A 23,102-nucleotide genomic window follows, 5' to 3' on the forward strand; every position below is an offset into this window, starting at 1 on the left:
GTGAATTTTGTCCCTGAATCATGACATGCATTAATTGTTTAAATCCACACACTTTAAGTGAGATATTCTGCATTAGGTAAAAGTTAAAGGTATATAGGAGATATATTAACAATAAGGCATTATTTTGATAGCAATGATGCTTTCAGAATCAAATGCTATTTATTGTTTTGTTCCGTTACTAACCCAGCATATAGTATCAATTTGGAGCTCTGGCAATGCATTATGAGAATTATCTTCTTAAAGAGCTATTCAGGGCTCTCTCTCTTTACGATTTTTTTTAAAATCAAGATTCTGATTACAAATTTTTTATATGAATTTTATATGTTATCATTATATTTGGTAAAAGAATTTTGAGATTTATTTGTATGAATAAAAGATTATTATCACCATGTGCTTTTGTTGCTTAATATATTGAGTTGGGGAAAGGAGGCAGGGGTGTGGGGTGGACACTCGCTGGAATCACCCTGTCTTGATGTCTGTCATCCACGAATCATGTCCAGACAAATTTTCCTAAAATTGTGGATCAGTTTCAATGAAACAACACAAGAATATGAGACAGAGACCATGGGTAGATGTGCATGTATGTTGTTTATCCCAAAAATTTGGTTTCCATGGTAACCAGGCCAATATACAGAAATTTTTGTAAACTGATCCTAGCACATCAGTTTTAAAGAAACTAGGACAAATGGTAGAACTTTAATGTGTTTCCAGAACCATTACTATGGAAACATATTGAAGGCTTTTGATTGGTCAAAACTTGAGATATTGTCATATTCAATGCTGAAAATTTATAGAAAATGTATAAAGAAGTGTTTTGAAAAATGGTAATTATAATGGTAATATTTTCAGAAACATACAACATAAAAAAAGTTACCATGGTAACCAGGTCTCCATACACAAATTTTTTCGTAATGGCCCATTGTTCTTCTGTCCTTGAATCAGTTTTAATAGGACTTAATCAAATGGTATAACTAAAGAAAGCCTAAAATTTGACATATCAGCTGTTTCCAGAACCATGACTATAGAAAGATAATGAAGGTTTTTGATTGGCCGAAACTGAAGTTGGTGTCGCTGATATAAAGCCTATAACTTGACACATGTTTCTAGAACTACAATATTGAAACCAATAAAGGCTTCTGATCGGTCACACTTTATATAAATTGTGTAATTATGCTAGAAACTGATAAATATGGATTTTGAAGAAAAGTTATTGCACTGATATATTTTTTGAAAATATCCTATTTAAGTTTGTTGCTATAGTAAACAAATCAGACCTATGATTACAGGTATCTGGTCCATACTTCTCCAAAACTTGGAAACTAATTTCATTGAATATTGTACAAAAGATGCACAAGTGAACAGCACTTTTAAATGCAAATTTTGAGTTGGATACAATAGAGCTAAAATGATTGAAACTGCATCATAAAACTGTTTCATCCATCTAGGACTCCTCAATAAGCTAAAATGATTGAATCTTTATTTGCTCTTTGAACGTTGGATCTTTTCCCTTCTCTGTTTGCTCTTAATGATAAAAGATTAAAACATCTCTTTGCAGAAATGGCAATGATAATCTATAACTACCAAATCAAAAATGGCCGTCTGGAAGCCATTTTGCTTATTTTTCTAATCTGTCCCAAAATCAAATGGGGTCAACAAGGGCAACCTAAGTTTGAAATCTGAGAAAGATCATCCAGTACTTCTCAAGAAATAGTGATAACAAAAATTATTCACATACAGATGGATGGAGGAATGACAGACGTAGGGTGATTTGAAGAGCCCACTTTCATCAGTTAAATGTTATTCAGCATTATAATATTTCACCTATTGATAAGCAAATACTTTTGTGTGGTTATCTTATCAGACTAAGAACAAAAGGCACTTTTGTTTCTTTGGAAAAAAAAGTAGCCTATTTTCTTCAGGCATCAGCTATCTTTAGTACTGGATTTTCTTTCCCTCCTTCAAGGTAACTTTTCTTGGCTCCCTTCAGTGTCCTTTATAGACAGATTTCATTACAATTGTGATCCTTTCTTTAAACTTATGGGAAAAAACAAGTACACATAGTCACATATATATGTAGAATAATTTATTTAATATGATACTCAGATAACAATAGTGTAGAGATTTTGACGACAGCCTGGCCTAAAGTAAACTGCACTGAGGGTTATTGTAACCTAGCACTGAGAGTTTAGCAGTAGCCTAGCACTGAGGGTTACACAGAAGTCTAGCACTGAGGGTTTAACTGTAGCCTAGCACTGAGGGTTACACAGAAGTCTAGCACTGACGGTTTAACTGTAGCCTAGCACTGAGAGTTTAACAGAAGCCTAGTACTGAGAGTTAATCAGTATCCTCGCACTGAAGGTTTAACAGTAGCCTAGCACTGAGAGTTGAACAGTAGCCTAGCACTGAGGGTTTAACAGTAGCCTAGCATTGAGGGTTTAACAGAAGCTTAACACTGAGGGTTTAACAGTAGCCTAGTTCTGAGGGTTTAACTGTAGCCTAACAATGAGGGTAAAACAATAGCCTAGCACTGAGGGTTAAACAGTCGACTAGAACTAAGGGTTTAATAGTTGCCTAACACTGAGAGTTTAACAGTAGCCTAGCACTGAGGGTTTAACTATAGCCTAGCACTGAGGCTTAAACAGTAGCCTAGCACTGAAGGTTTAACTGTAGTCTAGAACTAAGGGTTTAATAGTTGCCTAACACTGAGGGTTTTGACAATAAATAAAACCATTTAGGATGTTGATGATATCTATTAATTACTGTAGTTACATGTAAAATGATATCAGTATATATACCAACAGTAAAATACCTTTCATAAATCCTGTACTAAAAATATGAATTATTAAATCAGATGATAGCCTCGGTCTTTAACAATAAGGTACTGGCTACTGGCCTTTCATATGTTGTCAATAAGGTAGTTCCTGACTACTTCATGGGGACCCTGCCTCAAATTGACCAGGGCATTTCACAGGGCAATAAACCAAACAAACATGTAAATGAACATATTTCAGTTATTTTGTGCTGCAGAAAAATTGCACTACAGTATGAATGCTTTAATTGCAGTTCTGTATGATGATTATATAGCATGTAAGTATTGTGGATGTGTAAATTCATCAATGTTTTATTGTGTGTACAGTAATAGCATTTTGTAGGTGAAAACTTTAGTAAAGGCTTACAAATGCTGACTAATAACTGACATCAGTACACATCTTTTCTTTTGATGAGATTCATGAAAAATGCATATAAAACCCTATATTAACTATTGCAGGTTGTTTGGGAATATTTCTCAACAGATTTAAAATCTAAGATTATACCATCAAAAAGCAACTGGAATTTCCAAGTTAGTGAAGTTTCTGATGTATCTGACACCTGTGACTCTGTTAAAAACTAACTTGATAACTCCAGCAAAGTATACCTGTACTTTCAATCAATAAATATTGCTATGTTCATTGCCATTAGTCTTTTTAAAAATTGTGACCTAACCAAGGCAAAATCACTTTTTTTTAGCAAACTTGATTTTTTTTAATTGCCAGTATTCACATCAAATTAACATTTTTCTGTATGCAAAAATAATAATAATAAAAAATAGACAGACTTGCTAATATTAATGCTTAATATAATCTTTGGGCCAGGTGATCAAAATAAACCGACATCTTTAGAACATAATGAAGTACGACATACCAGAAAAACCATTCCTCAGATAACGACTATATCATAAACATGTCAGGATAAATTAACAATACTGTAGCACTCTGTTATATCAACGTGATATTAACAGGAAAGTGACATTAACAGACGTGACATTAAGTGGGTTCCACTGTACAAAATTTTCATGTACATCATTTCCCGGAATAAATTAAGGGAATAGCACAGCCATCCTAAATCACAAACAACATCACATATAAAGTGTCAAATTAGACAAAATTCATCAGGTAATGATATACAACATAAAATATTTTTCCAGGAGGAACAGTGTATACACTACTTAATGTACTCCAGGCACAGACAAATATTTCTCTTGATATTTTTTGATACTATAATGAAATTGTCTCACTCAGATTATGCTACAACATAGATATAAAGAAAAAAAACCTAATTAAGCAGCTTTTTCAAACCTTCCTTGAAGAGTTCATACAGTTCTTACATATTTTTACCTGAAGCTTTTCATGCTATTACATTTTTTTTCCCAAGGGAAAATTTCCGCAGTTCCAAAAAGTAAACAATACCGAATGACTGTTGCATATCTATTGTAAATTTCCATCATGCATGTATTTCCATATTTACAGCATTTGTTATAAAGTACAAGGTATGATTTAGATAAATCTAGTCTTGAGGAAAGTGAATAAAGATGATAAACATTCTATTTATCTTAACAGAAGATGTTCAATAGAAAAAGGAGTAACATCTCCAGAAGATGGTTTCTTTACTGTTTATCCTTGTGTAGCCTTGCTGCTGACATGCTGAAAGCTGTTATCACATTGGGATTTCACAATGATATCTCCAACCGCAGGATAAAACATTGGGATTCCCCGATGATTTCTCCAACCGCAGGATAAAACATTGGGATTCCCCGATGATTTCTCCAACCGCAGGATAAAACATTGGGATTCCCCGACGATTTCTCCAACCGCAGGATAAAACATTGGGATTTCCCGACGATTTCTCCAACCGCAGGATAAAACATTGGGATTCCCCGACGATTTCTCCAACCGCAGGATAAAACATTGGGATTCCCCGACGATTTCTCCAACCGCAGGATAAAACATTGGGATTCCCCGACGATTTCTCCAACCGCAGGATAAAACATTGGGATTCCCCGACGATTTCTCCAACCGCAGGATAAAACATTGGGATTTCCCGACGATTTCTCCAACCGCAGGATAAAACATTGGGATTCCCCGACGATTTCTCCAACCGCAGGATAAAACATTGGGATTCCCCGACGATTTCTCCAACCGCAGGATAAAACATTGGGATTCCCCGACGATTTCTCCAACCGCAGGATAAAACATTGGGATTCCCCGATGATTTCTCCAACCGCAGGATAAAACATTGGGATTTCCCGACGATTTCTCCAACCGCAGGATAAAACATTGGGATTCCCCGATGATTTCTCCAACCGCAGGATAAAACATTGGGATTCCCCGATGATTTCTCCAACCGGATAAAACATTGGGATTCCCCGACGATTTCTCCAACCGCAGGATAAAACATTGGGATTTCCCGATGGTAACTTCAGCAACAGATCATCAAACAGGCAGCATTAGGTTATGCTATACAGAAACTTCAAGTAACAGTTGCTGTCCTTGTTTTTTTATGGATATTTCCACTTATAGGTTTTTACAGAAAACAGCACTTAATAGTCAATTTATCAAATCAAAAAAGAGAATATTCATAATTTAAATCTATTACATCGTTTAAAGAAATTAGTTAAAAATTCAACAACAATAACTACCCACATACTTCAATAAAAAATCTTATTTGTTCCTTTTTATTTTCATGGTTTGTCTATTGCCATGAAACAATGAAAATTTTTACATCACAATAATTTCATGCTTGGCATTATTTCCTATAGAATGTAACTTTTATGAACACAAAGATTAATGTTAGCTATATTAAAGTGACTAAATCCTCAGATGTAGACCTCGTCGTACAAACTGCATGCTAGTCATGTGAACTGGTGTAGTGTTGTTTTCACTCTGAAAACAAGAAGACATGTGTTGTCAGTAAAACAGTCTTCATTTATAAAGCAAAAGATGTCATGTTCAATTTTTGCTTGTTTTTCTTCAAGGATGGAATAGAATGATGAATAAAAAAGATATTCTGGAAATACAAGAGGCTCACACAGCCTGTATTGCTCAGCTGTCTTCATTTGGCTGAAATTGTTTCATTCAAACAAAAGGAAAAGGAATTCTATATATATATATATATTTCCCTTATTGGATCCTGCCCCTCTATCCACTTGGGATCAGACTATCAAATTACACAAAAGGCTAATTCACTCTAGCATACTTTAGACCAAATTGGAACAGAATACTACTTGCCTGCCCCTCCCACCTCAGAGGTCTGAGTCTACTATGTACAAAAAACTGATTCAATTTTACCCAAAGATGCCTCAGACCAAATTGGAACAGAATCCTGATATTCCTATATAAGAAGGAGGACTTTTAAAGACTTTGTCCATTTACCTACGAGTCCTGCCCCTCCTGCCCCTCCTGCCCCTGGGGGCAAACCCTAACTTAAAGACGTGAAGGAATACTCTTCATTACTAAGACAGAAATGTCACGTGAGAGGAGACAATTTTAACAGGTTAGATGATCATGTTATGTCCTGTTAATCAGTAGAAGTTCTAACTATTGATATCTATTGTTATTGTAAGGATATTATCTCTGGTATACTTACTTTTCAAAAAGTGTAGCATCAGGTGTATTAAGAAGTTGTTGTAATAATTTAAGGACACCTAAATCTCGAAGCTTCTGTTGACGTTTGTAGGCCCCTGTAATATATAGAATAGCTATCAATGGGTATATTGATCTCAAAAAAAAAACATTTCTGAAAGTGTTACAGCATGTGTCTGTCATAGTAAACAACTCTGGAAGTGTCACAGCATCTCTTGTGTCTATCATAATGCATGAAATTTAACCTTGCACTCAAAGAAAAAAGAAAATATACATTTGTCTCAAATGTCTTATAACGTAATGCAATTCGTAATGATTCATCCTACCTTTAACAAATCCACCTGTCTACAAAGGCAACCTGTCTATAAAGGTCCCCTGTCTACAAAGGCCAACCAACAAATGCCACCTGTCTATAAAAGCCACATATCTACAAAGGTCACCTGTCTATAAAGGCCACCTATCTACAAAGGTCATATGTCAATAAAGGCCATCTGTCTACAAAGGTCACCAGTCTATAAAAGCCACATATCTACAAAGGTCACCTGTCTATAAAGGCCACCTGTGACTTTGAGTGGCATTGATAGACTGATATGACTCAAATTGAGTGCATATTATTTTCAAGGAAAAATATTAACCTAGATTTTCTGTTCATATTCAATAACAAACATATAATGCAATATTTGCACAATAAAAATAAATCTAAACTTGAACACTTTTGAGCAAATACTGGATAAAAGAGACAAAATTTTACTTACAATGAAAGGATTAGTACTGGATTCTCATATTTCTGATTGAAGTAAATTTTTTTAATCAACAAAGGACTGTTATGTGTACTGATGGCATTTGTAGACCAACAAGTACATCCTGTTTAGTATGACATTGAATTGTTTGGTTTTATCTTCACAGATATGAAATAAAATGCTTAATCAGTAAAAAACTAAAATTGCTGTTGTAAAAGAATTATACTTAAAGTTAAAATGATAAATTTGCTCGTGCCTACCTTCCTCTTCATTCCACACAAGATTAGATATACATGTAGTGGCTGCTATTTGTAGTTTTACATTGGTGTGAACCTGAAATGACAACAAGTTTTGTTACATAATGGCAGTGACAATGTATATGCTGAAATAACTAGACCAATGTCGAGGAAGGGCCCCGCATAATACCTACCCCTTATGATTGAGTTTCTTAATATTAAGAAATATTGAAAAATGGTAATAGCAGTATGTAAATAATTGAAAATGGTATGAATTTCATGGCAAGAATTGAAAACAAAAACTGCAGGTACATATGTGAAGACATAGCAATTTTGGTTGTTTTAATGAGTGTTAGGTCAAATATATACATTTGTAATAGACAATGGTGAAAAATGGTTTTAAATGTGATTTTTGAGAATATCTGAATCATATAATGTTCCTGAATATGCTTTACACAAGCATATCAAAGTTATTGTAATTATTACCTAGTACATGAAATCTACAAATATTTGCTTGTGGTCACTGTAGTATGTCCACAACTGTGTCACTTGTGCATGCTGAAGGTCTCTTGTCCAGACATGATCAATATGGGAACCACTCTGGTGAATTGGAGCAGTTGTAATTTGAGAGAAACCTGCTTTACGTAGAAAGTTAAACGTTGTGTTGGCGGATTTTCTCAGATCTACGTTGAAGTCCCCTCCTATGACAGAGGAAGATTGAGTCTTGTGCAAAAAGCAGTTGATGACAGCCTGGACTTCTAAGACTGTTGTCTTTGGGGGGCAATATAGAAGCAACACTGAACAACTAAATGCGCTGTTTCGTTTTGTCAATGTAACTGCTACAGCATCAATGGTAGGAGTATGGTCCATGTGAATCCTCTCCAAGTGAAAGTTTGTTGTTGCACATACAGCTGATCCACCACCATATCCAACCATTCTTCCAGTAGAGAGGACATTTGGGAATCCCATAATGTTTAGATGGTCATGTTCCTGCCAGGTTTCTGTTAATGCCAAAACATCTGATGCATTGATAAAAGGATCGTGCTGTACATCTTTTCTATGTGCTACTCCAAGATTGTTAGTGTTAAAGAAGCATATCCTTACTATTTCTGTTTGTGTAGTAGACAGTTTATCAGAAGCAAAGGCTGCCATTTTGTTTCTCAGTCTTGCCATTTCTTCAGTAACAGCATCATCTGTCTTAATAGCATCTGCATTAAAGTCCAGAAGAAAGAGACCTTGTAGTGAAGTTATACGGCTGAAAGCAACATATGCTTGACCTTTTGTACGAAGCTTCCTAAATGATATAACAACCTTATCCAGAGTTTGTCCTTGGACCTTATGAATCGTACAGGCCCAACACAGAACGACAGGAAGTTAACTGTATGCGAGTGATTTCTGGAGATGATTCAGATCTTCCTGCGTGATCATTCCTTCAGAAGATATTCTCTGTAAAACATTCAGCCAATCAGATTGCAGCAGCCTCATTAAATATCGAACTTGAGCGAGGGACTTATGTACCAAGTATCATAAGCAAGTTTCATCGAAATCCCATCATTCCTTCTCAAGATATCGCGCGGAAAGCGAAACCGACAGACATGTAAAACATTCAGCCAATCAGATTGCAGCAGCCTCATTAAATATGCGCGGAATTTGGCGAACATCGAACTTGAGCAAGGGACTTATGTACCAAGTATCATAAGCATGTTTCATCAAAATCCCATCATTCCTTCTCAAGATATCGCGCGGAAAGCGAAACCGACAGACATGTAAAACATTCAGCCAATCAGATTGCAGCAGCCTCATTAAATATGCGCGGAATTTGGCGAACATCGAACTTGAGCGAGGGACTTATGTACCAAGTATCATAAGCAAGTTTCATCGAAATCTCATCATTCCTTCTCAAGATAATTATACTTCAATTTAATCCACAATCAATACTTACCATGTAGGTGGTGAGTTTCTTAAGGACATCTTCATTTCCTATAATATAGTCTCTCGCTTGATCACCATCGGCAACATTTGTCAGAATGCACAGAGTCTTGAAAATAAACAGGAAATGGATTTTATATAGTTATTATACAGTTATAGTTTACATGGCGGGTGTCGTCGATGAAGCAGAAGACGCTTACTCTTCCGGAACACCTGGTCTTAATCTCCTTATACTTTTTTCAGGAGTCTCCGAGTAAAACTTTCTTTTGTCCATATTTCGCTTTTGTTTCATGGAATTTGAGTTGAATTATGATTATGTTGCCATGTTGCCATTTTCCTGATGGTTATTGTTATGGTAGAACATTATACCTATTAGTCAGTACATAAATGTGAAGCTATATCTACAAAATGTCACCATATATCTCACCATCACCTAGAATTCTGTTCCAAAGGAATCAACCAATTTTTTACCCAATGTAGTTTCCATTCTACTCCCACTATTGTCAATAATTTTGACAGTTTCAATACTAACAAATTACGTTAAAAGTACTGAAACATCCATCATGTTAATCTATATCAACCTTTGACCAATTTCAGTCCTAGAGTATCGATCTCTGTCTAGAGTTACTAAGAGGTAAGGTATGGAAAAGGCCACAGAACAGTTAACGTCTAAACATCAAAGTCAGTCTCTTTCTTGGTCATTAAAACTGAATTTTTTATGTTTATAAGATATGCGTACAACATACCTGTTCTTTAATATCAGCCGTGTGATCCCCTTCAAGTATAAACACGGCCGCCTGCATGATCTGGTTTCCGTATACACTCATGATGCTGTCTATGTGCTGTAAGTATAAACAACGGTATGTGTGGTGTTTTCTTTAATACAATACTGTACATTAGATAATAATAAATTAATACTTAATTGAAGGAATATTTCTGTCTACACTGTGATGAGCCTTTCTTCCCAAACAAAGAGAAAGTAGAGCAATGATGTCTTTCACGATTTTTAGTTCCGAGGGTATATTCTGGTGTCAAGCCAAACCTAGCAATTTGTCAAACAGGAAGTAACTTGTTTAAAAAACTCTGGTTTCACTTTGTTTTAAAACCACATTTTGTGATCTCAGCCACTGCAAATAGCTAATTGTACACATGTGTGTATACATTGTATCAGGTAATGATGTTGACTGGGAAGGGACACGTCACATTTCTACACAAGCGTATCTGTATTGCATGAGGTCGGTGTGTAATACATGAAAAGGGAACCTGGGTGTATTGCTCAGGACAGACCAGTATTACATAGTTAGAAATGTGAGAGTAAAGGTTGTAGTGATGCAGCAATCCACACTGTTAAACTTACTGGTTTATTTGAGAGGAGATTGCGTATAAGTCCAAGTGTCTTCATCAGTATATTTGGATCTGGGTCAGATAAAAGCCTGAACAATAGTTCTATTCCAACCGTTTCAATGATCTGTGTCTTGACTTTATGTTCTGCTTGAAATGCCATGTTCTATAAGATAGTACAAAAAACACAAATAAATAGCACTTTCTAATACAAATTTAGTTAGATACAATTGAAAGATTGTATTATACAGTAGAGTCAAAGTTTGTACACATCACACAAGTGAATGACACTTTTTGATACAAATTTTGAGTTATATACAGTAGAGTCAAACAATAAATTAAACTGCATCATACAGCTGCTGTTTGGTCCTTCATGGACTTGTCACTTGTGCCAATGGCCAGTATTTTGAAGCTTAGGTGGCATCAAAATCTAGACCAAGAGTTGCAACAGCCCCGTAATTAAATAACTTTCATATAGCAAATAAATTTAGAACAGCATCAAGTACATTTACGCTCACATCTGATCACCTCTGACTAACCAAACCCAATATTTGTATTCATCGATACCATGCTTGGTGATTACACATGCACAGGATTACACAGTCTCCTAGTCACTAATCTTTTTGCATGTAAATATTCAATAATCTGTTTAAATCCCTGACTGTGGCATGTAAACATGGTTTAAAAATGTCCAAACAGGGAAGACATCTACTTGTAATGCTACATTAATATATACTTAAATATTTATTTATTTACATCATTTTGTTTGGCGGGATATTTTACTTCAGGATAACGTTAATACAGATTTTGACCAAGGTAGGTCGATTCAGAAAGTGGTGAAGTAGCTCAGAGGAGAAAACCATGTTTACCATTAGTCCCCAGATTCCGTTGAGACGTAGTTCTGGTTCCACGCGAGTGGTCAGTCCCACTAGGATATCGATAGCTCCAGACTCCAGTATCGACTGAAATTAGATAAGATTTTCATCAATAAAGAATGTGACTGAGTGTTTCATGTTGTTTTACTTCCTATTAACAGCCAGGGCCATTTAAGGATGTGCTTAGTTTGGTTGGTGAAGGAAACCCGGAGTTTCTGCAGAAAAAACACTGACCTGTGGCCAGTACCTGGCGACTGTAGGCCAAGAGATGGTGGACAAGTGGCAAAGACAGTCAGATTCCTAAACAACTCAGGCAATGTAGAGTGTCAATGTTAATCCAATAAGATGATATGTCATAAATATTTCAGAAAATTGCTAATAATGAGTTTACTGTTTACTGGCAGGAGTGTAAGGACCTGTTTAGGATATTTTGTATCACTTAACGACTCATCAATGACTAACCTTAATTAGGACCGAAAAAAATTGGTGAAGGTGATTTACAAAAATAAACTAAAACTAGAAACTCAGTTAATCAGAAAACTTAAAGTTACAAAAAAGAGGAGCAAAAACATCAAATATGGTTCCCTATCAGAAAGGCAAACTTTGATGTGACAAGTGCTTTCATAAAAAAAAATGACGTGGCATTGAATGAGAGCATGAAAATAACATAATTTAACAAGAAAAGACATAAATCTATTCATATGTTGGACATGACAATGAAATCTTCTTATCAATATTAAGCTTGTTTTTGCAAAGTGTCTCAAATGGTTGGACAAAATGTTCATACTTTTAAATTGGCAAGTGAAACTTTTATAAAAATCTTTCAATAAGATTTATAGTTGGAATGGTTCTACAACTGGTCCACACAGTTACAACCCTATCCATCAATATCAATATATCACCCTACAAAGAAGTGGCGCTGCTCGAAAGTTGTTACTCTAACCACAAACCTCTCCACATATGTTTATCTGGCAAACAGACAATAATAAATCTGAACCAAATTTGATCTAATGAGATGTGACTACTTACTTCTTTGCCTGGGGAGAACTCCAGTAGTAGATTACACATGGTAGAAGAGGCGACGCCCACTAAGTGTTCGGGGCAATGTTGCATAATCTGCTGAGACAGAGTGTAAACAGATCCTTGATAATCACATATATCTAATGGAGATTTATGATTCTGTGTTAAGTTTTTATTCTTTTTACAAAACTGTTTTATTACATAACCATTAAAAAAAGGGAAACAACCTACAAATTCTGCAATGACGTGAAGACTTTTCACATCTACCTTAAAAAGAGCCTTCTTTACCCAAAGATGTATGCACTTTGAGGTTTCCATTCTAGATATACAATTATGAAATTTTTTCTTCATTTATGTAAAAGACTAATTGAAATTAAATGCTTACAAAAATCAAGTCAGTCTTACCGACATCAGGGGTTTCCACACCGAGTGATCCTGAAAGGTTGTACGCAGCTGTTGGACAGACCTTGACATGCTGTGCAGACAACGAATGGCCGCACCCTTAACCTTCATGTCCTCGCTACTTACACCTACGATGATGTGGTCCATCAAGTTCTCTGTCTCAATTATCTGTCATGTAAATGATGTACAAATATATTCATCTCAGTACTAAAAAAATATACGCTTACCCAGGGGATATATAATTCTAATGATTATTATGAAATGTAACATGATATTTGTTTGGTCAACGAAAATAATTTTCAACAGAATAACTACTATGTACAATCCGGATCTTTCTCTTTACAATATTAATCCTGGATAACAATTATTCATGACATATATGACCTCCATCAGCCATGACATGTCATGAAAGAGATGTTAGCTTTACCTTAAAAGGTCAATGAAATTTTGCATGATTTTGAATGTTATCTGTAACACACAATTTTGAGCAATCTAACTAAGACTTTAACTTTGCATGAAAATGGCACTAGATTATCATGTTTGTGCTTGTTAAATCTGTATTATTTAGAATAAGTAAAACTTTGAAATTTGAAACAGGATATAGCCATTGTAATGTCACAAGTATCTCTTTTATTTTTACTTCTGCTCCATTAAATTAAATATGTGACAGTATATTCATGATATATTGTCATTGATTTCAAAAATTATACCAACCAGGCCCCACTTGTATAAAACATCTCAACTTGAGATTTCCTCAAGTCGAGATTTTCCTCTGCTGATATCTCCTCAAAAACGGCTTGTATAAAATTTTCTCAAGGAACAGGAGGAAGTCCTCGGTTAGGATGTCCTGCAATTCCTTGAGGAATTTTCATACAAGATATTTTCAAGGAGATATTAGCTGAGGAAAATCTGGGCTTGAGGAAATCTGAAATTGAGATATTTTATACAAGTGGGGCCTGGATACATAAAAATCTTTGCTATTACTTTCATACGATTGTATAAAATTTTGAATTAATACTTATTTTGAATCCATACCTTTTTCCTGATTTCCTCGTCATTGGCTCCTAATGAGGCAAAGGCTTTGAAAGCGGCTTGTTTTAATTCATTGCTCCAATTAGTGTCCTGGGCCTGAAAACATACTCCTCTTTGATATCCACATTCTAAAATTTTATTTCACATATATGTTTTCCATTTCAAATCTTCAAAATGATTCTACCTTCCCAAAACTTTCTGAAAAACTAACAACAACAAATACTTACTGACATCTTGCAATAGATTATTAGATAAGTAAACTATACAAATTGATAACATATCATTTTCAGTTGTAAATTGTAAATTTCATGTCACTGATGATTCGTAATTACCTTCCTGTGCATGGCGCGGGTGTTGATCTGTTGTACATCAGTATAACGAATGTATTCTGCCAATGTCTTTATGATATGATCAGACACAGATGCCACCTGCTGAAGTTGGGCGTCGCCCTCGATTAGAAATGCTAAAGTCTCAGCTCCCTCCACATTCTCCTCTAACGTACGGTCTTTCTTACACATACGAATCAGAGTTGGCATGGTCTGTATACAGATATATACTTACATATCATTTTCTGAATAATCATTTTCAGACTTTATCAAGTGAAAAATATTATAGGTTTCATAACCAAACAGCTGTAAAATCTACATTATTAATTCTTGGTGTTCTTCACACACTTTTTACTTATAGCCTCCATCTCCATAAAAATTCTAACTAGTTTCATTTTGAAATATTTGCATATCTTTTATTTTTCTTTCTTGTCGGAGGACATTCAAAATAACAAAAGAAAGTGATTACTTAAAGGAGAAATTTTGATAGAATAATTATGTTTGCATCTGACTCTAAAATTCCTTTTTTTCACCAAAAGAAAAAGAAAACTCAAAATTTCGATGATAGTGGCAATGGACTTGAATGGAAAACAGGTGATTTAAACATTTAAGACAATGTATTAAATTATGTAATTTTTTTATGTATGTTCGGAAGTATAAACCTTTAACATGATGATCGGATTCTGTGGAGTAATTGCTCCACCACGACAAAGATAGGTCAAGCACTTGGCTGCAGCCATCTGCATCTCTGATGTCTTGTCTCTTGTTAAAAGTTTGACCAGCAGGGATGATATGGACTCCCCATTATAGGAAGCTGAAGGCAGAGAAAATGAATATTGTCAAATAGTTTTTTAAGCATGTACAAGCAAAATTTGAATTTGAAATCTTGAATATGATTTAAAATATTGCATATAAATAAGTTCAATATTGTAAGTTGTTTAATTCCTTATTAGTCAACAACCAAAACTATTCTGCAGAAGTGTCTGGCTAATTTCATTTCAGCAGACATACCATGCCATTTCATCAACATTTTGAATGTAACACTTAAGACATACCATTGAAAAAACCCACCAGTTTTCAATACAACCTTTGAAAGGCTTTTACACACCTGTCAGAACGCAAAATAAGACCAGTAGGTTTGATTTTCTCTGAATTTCTAAATGAACAACAATGTTCCATCTGGTCAAATTGATTGCCCTGATGACTGTAGATTATTATCAAAAGTCCAATATGTGATCTGATATTTTACACCTAATACCATATCTAGATATATTTCTAAGATTTTCTGAGACCTTATTCCCCCTCCTTCCCTCCCTCCTCCCATCCCCTTCCTTCCATCCCCCCTTCCTTCCCCTCCCCCTTCTCCTTTCCCCCCTTCCTCCTTCCCCCCTCCCTCCTTCCCCCTTTCTCCTCCCTCCCCCTCCCTCCCCCTAGATTTACCTGCTGCAGTAGCTTTAGCTGCCTCTTCATTCTGGTAACACAGGACAGCAAAACACTTCAGTGTAGGCATCTGCACCTGTTAACAGAGAAAAACAATGTACTTCATAGCATTTTTCTCCGGTTGGTCATGTCAATAGAATAGAAGTTCTTATAACACAACCAGTAAAAGATTTAAGTGAAATATTTCAATGACTACACGGTTACCATCAGACAAATGACCAGTGTGGAGCATATTAGTACTGATGTATAAAGTGTGCCAGACGGTAGGGAATAATCATATTTTTCAGCAGTACAATAGTACTATGTACACTTATTTAGAAACTAATGTGACAAGATTGTAAAAAGATCATAGAAAAAAGAAAGCAAGATAGTAACAATGTTTTATAGCCGATTTGGCTAAGCTTCATTTCAGCACTTGGTCATTTATGTAAGAGTCTATGTCCTCCTCGTCATTGACAGGAAAAATTCCAGAACAGTTGATAGGGAGAACAACTTTGTCAGGCAGATGGTCAAGGAGGCCATCTGGATACACGTCAGAGGGATAGCATTAAACAGGGACGAGGGGGGCCACAGAATCTTTCACATCTATGACCATGCATTTGACAAAGTGCAGTCAAATTGATTAAAGTCTATTGCTACCATCATGTGTACTTTTTTCTTATTATCTTTTTTACCATTTTGTCACATTATTTTCAACTTTAGTGTACATAGGATTATAGTACATCCAAAAAAGTCTGTCGATTTCTCACCATCTCATACACTACACACATCAGTGCTGATATGCTTTCTTTCCCATCTGCAGGCAGTGTTATGCTGTAAACCTACTTTCTGTCATGGCTACATACTTTCATGATTTCTACTTTATAATGATATTGCTGAAATAAACTTTTGTGAAACAAACAATATTTTACCATCAAGTCATTTTTATCATCCATGTCTTAAGTCACTGAGACTAACTTTCTCAAAATTTCCATGATCACAAAATCTGTTGAAGTATATCAAACACAAAATAATTTTTTATTGAAATAACTGGCTAGACAAACTCATATAAGTTGATATTTCAAGAGACATCTGCGGAGACTTACCTTATATACATTAGACGTAAGCAGAGGAGCTAAAGCTGGTATAGCACTATTCCTACACAGAGCATTCTGATGTTCCACTGTCTGTAAAGTTAGCAGGGATACTTATTATATACACATTGTCTGACATCAACAAATTCTTATATATACAGATGTATCAAATTAAACATCCAATAGTATTCAATCTATCAAAATTATAAACAATTTCAACCTTACTTTTTTACTTAAATACCCTACATACAGATTTACTTCAGCTTTAATTAATAACAGCAAAAAAAGTGCCATATCACGGCAAAAAGCAGAAAGTGCAAAAAAGAAGCTGATCTGTTGAAAACTACTTGCGATATTGGGTGGACACGTTTTGGTAGTTGAATAAGGGGCTATAACTTCATGGATTATTCTTCGAAAATTATGGGGATCAAACTTGTCTGAGCTAACATAGTAATAAACTTATGAAGTCTGAAGTTGATAACTTGAACACTGCTCAAAGTTATTGAGCTGACACCACATTTGCCTGCTAACATGATAACATAATACGACTTTTTTTTTTTAAATATAAACTTGATTTATTTTACAACAACTGCGAAACAAGTTATGTCAAATTATACTAATCACTCTTGTTGGCCCGGATGTAAGCGCGCGAGGGGTCTTATTGTGGGAGGAAACCGGAGTACCCGGGGAAAACCCACGTGGTCGGGCACATAATACGACTCGGATCATGATGAGAGTTAGGCTTTTATTTATTGTAACAAGATTTCAATATGACGGAAATAAAATCATGAGCTCATTATGCTGTCATAAGAAAGATAAAAAGACGTGTGTATTCTTTCATTTTAAATGCAAAATTTTGATAGCAACATTATTTTCCAAATGCCATTCACTAAACATTTGATATGCTGACAAAATTAGAAAGTTAATTACAAAATGCATTAAGAACATCTGTAATCATAAATAGTTCAAATCTAAAAAACATTTGCATATTTTTTGATGAAGCAAAAACTGACTTTATGATTTGCTTTTCCATTGCTGTAGGTAATAAATATTTCCCATATGCATTTGTTTGCATCATTTTTTGTTTACTTACCCGACAGCAGTTGGCGAATATTGTGGTGATACACTCCTGTGTGCACACAGATTTGGACATAATGTTGATGAGATGTGGCACCACAGTGGCATCCTGTCAACATAAACGAAATATCAACCATGAAAAATGTCAGCTGTCCGGAAATATAATCCACTCCAGATGTGGGTCTACCTGTCAAAAACACATCTGTATAAACCAGACACACCATACCTACAAGTGTTATCATTCATAAAAACCTTTTCAAGACATTTTCAGAAAATATTCTGGATTAAATCATAGCATGGATGCCTTAAAATCACATCAAAACTATCTTAAATTTGTATAGATATGAGACTGACCAATCAACGTTTTTTTCAATTATTTGGTGTTTCCTTGTTCAAAGTTAACACAATGTACTTTGTCTAAAATTGTATGCTCTACGACTTGTCATCAAAATAGTTGAAAACATCATGTTTTACCTAAGTCTATTACACCAGTGGTAGCTAATTTGTAAACATATGTTAACTTTATCAATATATTTTCTGAAATTAGGCAAAGGAAAAATCAAAATATCTTCAGTAGCTATCTCTTGCAAAAAGAAACTAGTCCAGTAGATTAGTATGAAACTCTAAATTCTTGAATAAATGTATATTTATCAAACAATTAGACCATGCCTGGTAATAGGCCAATCTGTATGAAGCAGTTTAGCAGAATGACAAAAAATTTGTCATTGTCCTACAATAAGTCCAACCCTGACTTTGAGGACAGAATTTGTATGTTGTCGTCTTACTGCAGGATATATAGTATATTTCATACCCTACCTGGTACACATGATGAACAGGAGGATTGTTGGACAAGAAAATTGTACGTAGACATCTCAAACAGGCTTCCACAAACTTGAGGTTATTGTTTGACAGCCCTGAAAATAGTGATTAATAACACAAATAATTAAACATGTACACCTCATGGTGGTGTCATCTCTCATTCTGACATGTTAATTGCAATTCTAAATGGTGAAGACACAATCCTGTTTCTACATTATTGCAATAAATATTCCTCAAGAAACAAGAGGCCAAATGGGCCTACATTACTCACATGGTAATTAATGTTCATCATTTCTTTTCGAAAACTTTGTCGGGCTTTATCCCAGCAATCTATCAGTTGAATACCGTACTTCTGTACCTTTTGGTCATAGTCAGAAGTTGTTTTAGGGCTTTAACAAATTTGACCCCTGTGACCTTGAATACGGGTCTGGTTAGCTCTTCGCAAATTTTGTCTAGCTTTGTCGTAGGAACATACCAGCAAAATATCATACTTCTAGACCTTTAAGATAATGAGAAGAAGTTGTTTAATGTTTTGACAAATTTGATACCTGTGACCTTGAATGGAGGTCAAGGTAATTTCTTTTCACAAACTTTGTCTGGATTCATCCTTGGAATATATTATCATGCTTCTGGGCCTTTAAGTTCATGAACAGAAGTGGTTTAAAGGTATTAAAAAATTTGACCCCTATGACTTTGAATATAAACCATGGTCATTTCTTTTTGCAAACTTTGTCTGGCTTCATCCTAGTAACATACCAGCCAAATATAGAAATATTTGGTTCATTGGTTTTTGAGAAGAAGTTGTGTAAAGGAAAAAGTTGACACCAGAAAATGGATGCTGCACCATGGCATAAGCTCATTTGTTCCTTCAAGCCAGGTGAGCAAAAAATATGGAAACTGATCCTGTCACTTACCATTTCATATACATGTATATTTCAATATTAAGAAAAGATTTTTTTCATAGGTTTTTAAACATGAATCACTATATATTTCAGTTTATCAATCTGTATAACTATCAATTTTCACCAAAACTCTGCAATTTCTCAGTTGTTTTTACTAACATGTGTCTTTACTGGTCAGTAAACATACCAGTAGTAATCACAACATTGATAGAACTGAGGTGTTGATGAGAGCAAATTACAAAAAAGATTTTAACCTTTAAGAAGGACAGTGACACATCCAGAATCCACTAAATGTTGTATATTTTCCTCTGTGCCTTTTGCAAGGCTACCCAACACAATGGCTGCCTCCGTCCTCAAACCCACGTCAGCATCATCATCTATCATCCACTGTAGAAGCCTATGTAACAATGTCACAATAAATACAACAGTATATTTCAGTGATTTTTAGGACTCTGAGTCTGAGTCTTGGATTCATGCTTTTATCATCGAACCCACTCAGATTTTGAGACCCCACTATATCTCTTAATACCGGATCTTGTCAAAGTATTGAAAATGGTTTTCTGGATTTGCCATAAAAATCTACAAAAATCAGTGATATTTTTTGTTGTAAAATAAAGATATTTCATATGAATGAGCCTAATTTTCATGTGAAAATCAAAAGAATTTCTAGATTTCTTATCAAATTTGTACACAAGTTCTTATTCTATCATTAATTTTGTACAGGTACAGGGAATCTGATTTTCTTCTTTATTCCTATATCAATCAGCACATTTAAGTTTAAATTGAATTGAATTAGCAAAGGAGAGTATTGTTTCAAAGAAGAAATTAAGGTGTTAATTTTACTATTATGATTTCGTTTATGAAGAGTTGACTACCAAAAGAATATTAATCCTTTAAGCATTTTTGTTAACTAGTAGCAATTTTTAGTAAAAACTGATAGACACCGGATGCCAGTGAGATGACAGCTGCCACGCCATGGCAGAAGCTCACTGGTCCTTTGTACCAGGCAAGCTAATAATGAAAACCTACCATTTGATAGTGTGATATTTCTTTAGATCATTACCGGTTAAATGTGTCTGAGAGGTGATCTAGATAAAAAATTTGCTCAACAGGAACACAAATCCGAGAAAAAACACTGCCTTACTTTTCTTGAATTAAATGTATACACAGTAGGGTCCCCCAGAAAATCCGATGGACAGGACCTTTGGTCAATAAGACAGAACTACGTCTATCTTTTGAAATTGAGTTTGGAACTCTGAGACATTATTTACCTTGGAATGACTCCCTGATTTATCACAGTACATTTCTGTTTGTTATTCCCGATTACACCATTCTTCAAACATCTGGAAATATAAACAAAGTATGTAAGCACTCTTTTCTGCTCATAATTCATAGTTCTAAACTTACACCTAGACACTTAACTTCGAAATATCAACAATTAACTAATGCCACAATATGATGGATTTTATGTCAATGAATAGGATTCAGTGCTGTTTTTGCTTCTTCCATCTAGCCCTTTTTTTCTTCAAAATCATCAAACTGGAAACTTTTACAGAAAAGGAAATTGGTAACATGTATTTCTGGCTTTGATTGTTCACCTAATGTAGGAACATAGTATAACCAACCTGATATATATATAAAGCACAGCTGATTGAAATACATGTACTTTTTACATCTGTTAAAATGTAAATATACTTCATCAGTCAATACATGATACCTATACATCATTTCTAATTACAAGTTGTCATATACCAAAATCTATTCATATATATACTTAATAACCCAAATGTTTTATACACTGTAAAAGCATACCCATCCTCGACACTCTGGTGGTTATGTTCATTATCTCTCTCTGCACCCCTGAAATTTTCAAGGCAAAATTGAAGGTTCCAGGTGCGACACCTTGCGGATAAGACGAGAAGAATACCCTAGTTTGATCCTCCTATGTACATCAAACAAATCTTGTGGTCACATAGCAATATGTTGTTGTATTAGCTTTGAAGTTGGATGTCACTTCTTTGTAATCTTCATAGGAACACATCAGTGATTGGTCAGGTTTTTTCTCCTAAAGCTAACCCTAGACCAATCAAATTACTCTGCTTGTACCTTCAATTGATATGTTCCAGGGGTGCAAAGAGCAAAAGAGATTGTAGCACCTGGAGTATCAAGGAAAAGAAATGCAAAGAGCGAAAGAGATTGTTACATCTGACTGCAGTATGTAACAATAGTGTGATACATACACTATGGAGCTCATCCATTTCTCTTGTTCCCCACTCAGCAAGCACTCCACACATCCAACTGTGTCATCCACTTCCTGAATCACGGAACACAATAGACATCAATATATAAACATGTTATTATAGATGTGTTCTGAAATTATTCGCTATTCCAAATCACCTGAAAAGACCATTTGTCTATAAATGTATTTAAACAATAGTTCATGTAATAGGCACTGAAACTAGTAACTGCTAATGAACATTCATACTAACAGAATTTGTAGCTGATGTAAACAGTGGTCAGAATCAATAGCGGAGAAAACCTGGAATTATTTTATATCTCAGGAAACCCTCTTACCTAAACATACTCCAAGAATGTTAGAGGTTCTATATGGCAAGAAATTTATGATAGGCACCGTCACAGTCAGTGCAATAATGTCAGATAATAAAACGGCTGACCAGCAGCCTCTTATGCTATAGGAGTAATCTAAACAATGAATGTAGGTCAAGTTCAACTCTTAATTACGTACTCTGTACAATCGTGTTTGAAACTTATTCTAGATACACACATCATGTAACATAATATTCTACCAAAACACTACATGTTGCCATTGGTTACACACTGTAGTCAAAGGAGAACTAAGTCAGTGATATAAACAGTCACTGTATTACAAAGTAAGATATTAGAAATGAACATTTCCTATACAAGTATATACAGTGCCACATTGGCTATCGAGTCATGTTTAAAAAATGACGTCCTATTTTCTTGCAAATGTTTAAATGTATGTTATGTGTTAATATTTCAAATGACCTGCGTTTGAGTAACTAACTGATTAATCAAAGCGAAAATCTACTTTCAGTATCCCTCCGATTACAACCCATACGATCAAGGGACTTTACATTTCTTTAAAAGTAAGGCCCATAACGTTTAAGCTTGGTACTAATGGAAATTTTCATACAATTCTTTTCTGTAACAAGTTTTTTTTTATTAAACATATCTTTTAAAGAAATAATAAAATCATTGTTTACCATAGCACTCTGAATCATTTCTTTCTGTTGCTTTGACCGGAAGTAGAGTATGTGGTTATTTCACCTGGTTTACGGTAAATTCAAAACTTAATATTGTGAAACTATCAATAATAAATACTAAATTTACAGGTATATATAGTCATATAGGGTAATGAAATGTCATGTTTATTGATGTAAAATTAGTTTTAAACCGACAATCACAGTCTATCGAAAACTGGTCTACTTCCGGAGGAGAAAGCCAGCCAAA

The 23,102-nt window shown here is 34.8% G+C and overlaps 1 protein-coding gene across 1 annotated transcript; it reads right to left on the minus strand.

The window, feature by feature from the left end:
• Window positions 1-5,168: 5,168 nt before the first annotated feature.
• Window positions 5,169-21,930, minus strand: LOC132563796 (armadillo repeat-containing protein 8-like; the record flags this gene model as incomplete). The annotated part of the gene is made up of 19 exons (XM_060228550.1): window positions 5,169-5,699; window positions 6,403-6,496; window positions 7,399-7,471; window positions 9,317-9,412; window positions 10,050-10,145; window positions 10,661-10,810; window positions 11,514-11,606; window positions 12,549-12,635; window positions 12,945-13,109; window positions 13,977-14,069; window positions 14,306-14,512; window positions 14,962-15,113; window positions 15,740-15,815; window positions 16,825-16,905; window positions 17,906-17,998; window positions 18,706-18,803; window positions 19,865-20,007; window positions 20,882-20,953; window positions 21,851-21,930. Coding segments are annotated over 19 exons (1,980 nt in total), but the record flags the coding sequence as incomplete, so codon positions are not given.
• Window positions 21,931-23,102: the final 1,172 nt, after the last annotated feature.

This window comes from Ylistrum balloti, unplaced genomic scaffold (assembly GCF_031769215.1).
Source record: "Ylistrum balloti isolate Yb309-2 unplaced genomic scaffold, AGI_CSIRO_Ybal_v1 Utg369676, whole genome shotgun sequence".
Taxonomy (NCBI): Eukaryota; Metazoa; Mollusca; class Bivalvia; order Pectinida; family Pectinidae; genus Ylistrum; species Ylistrum balloti.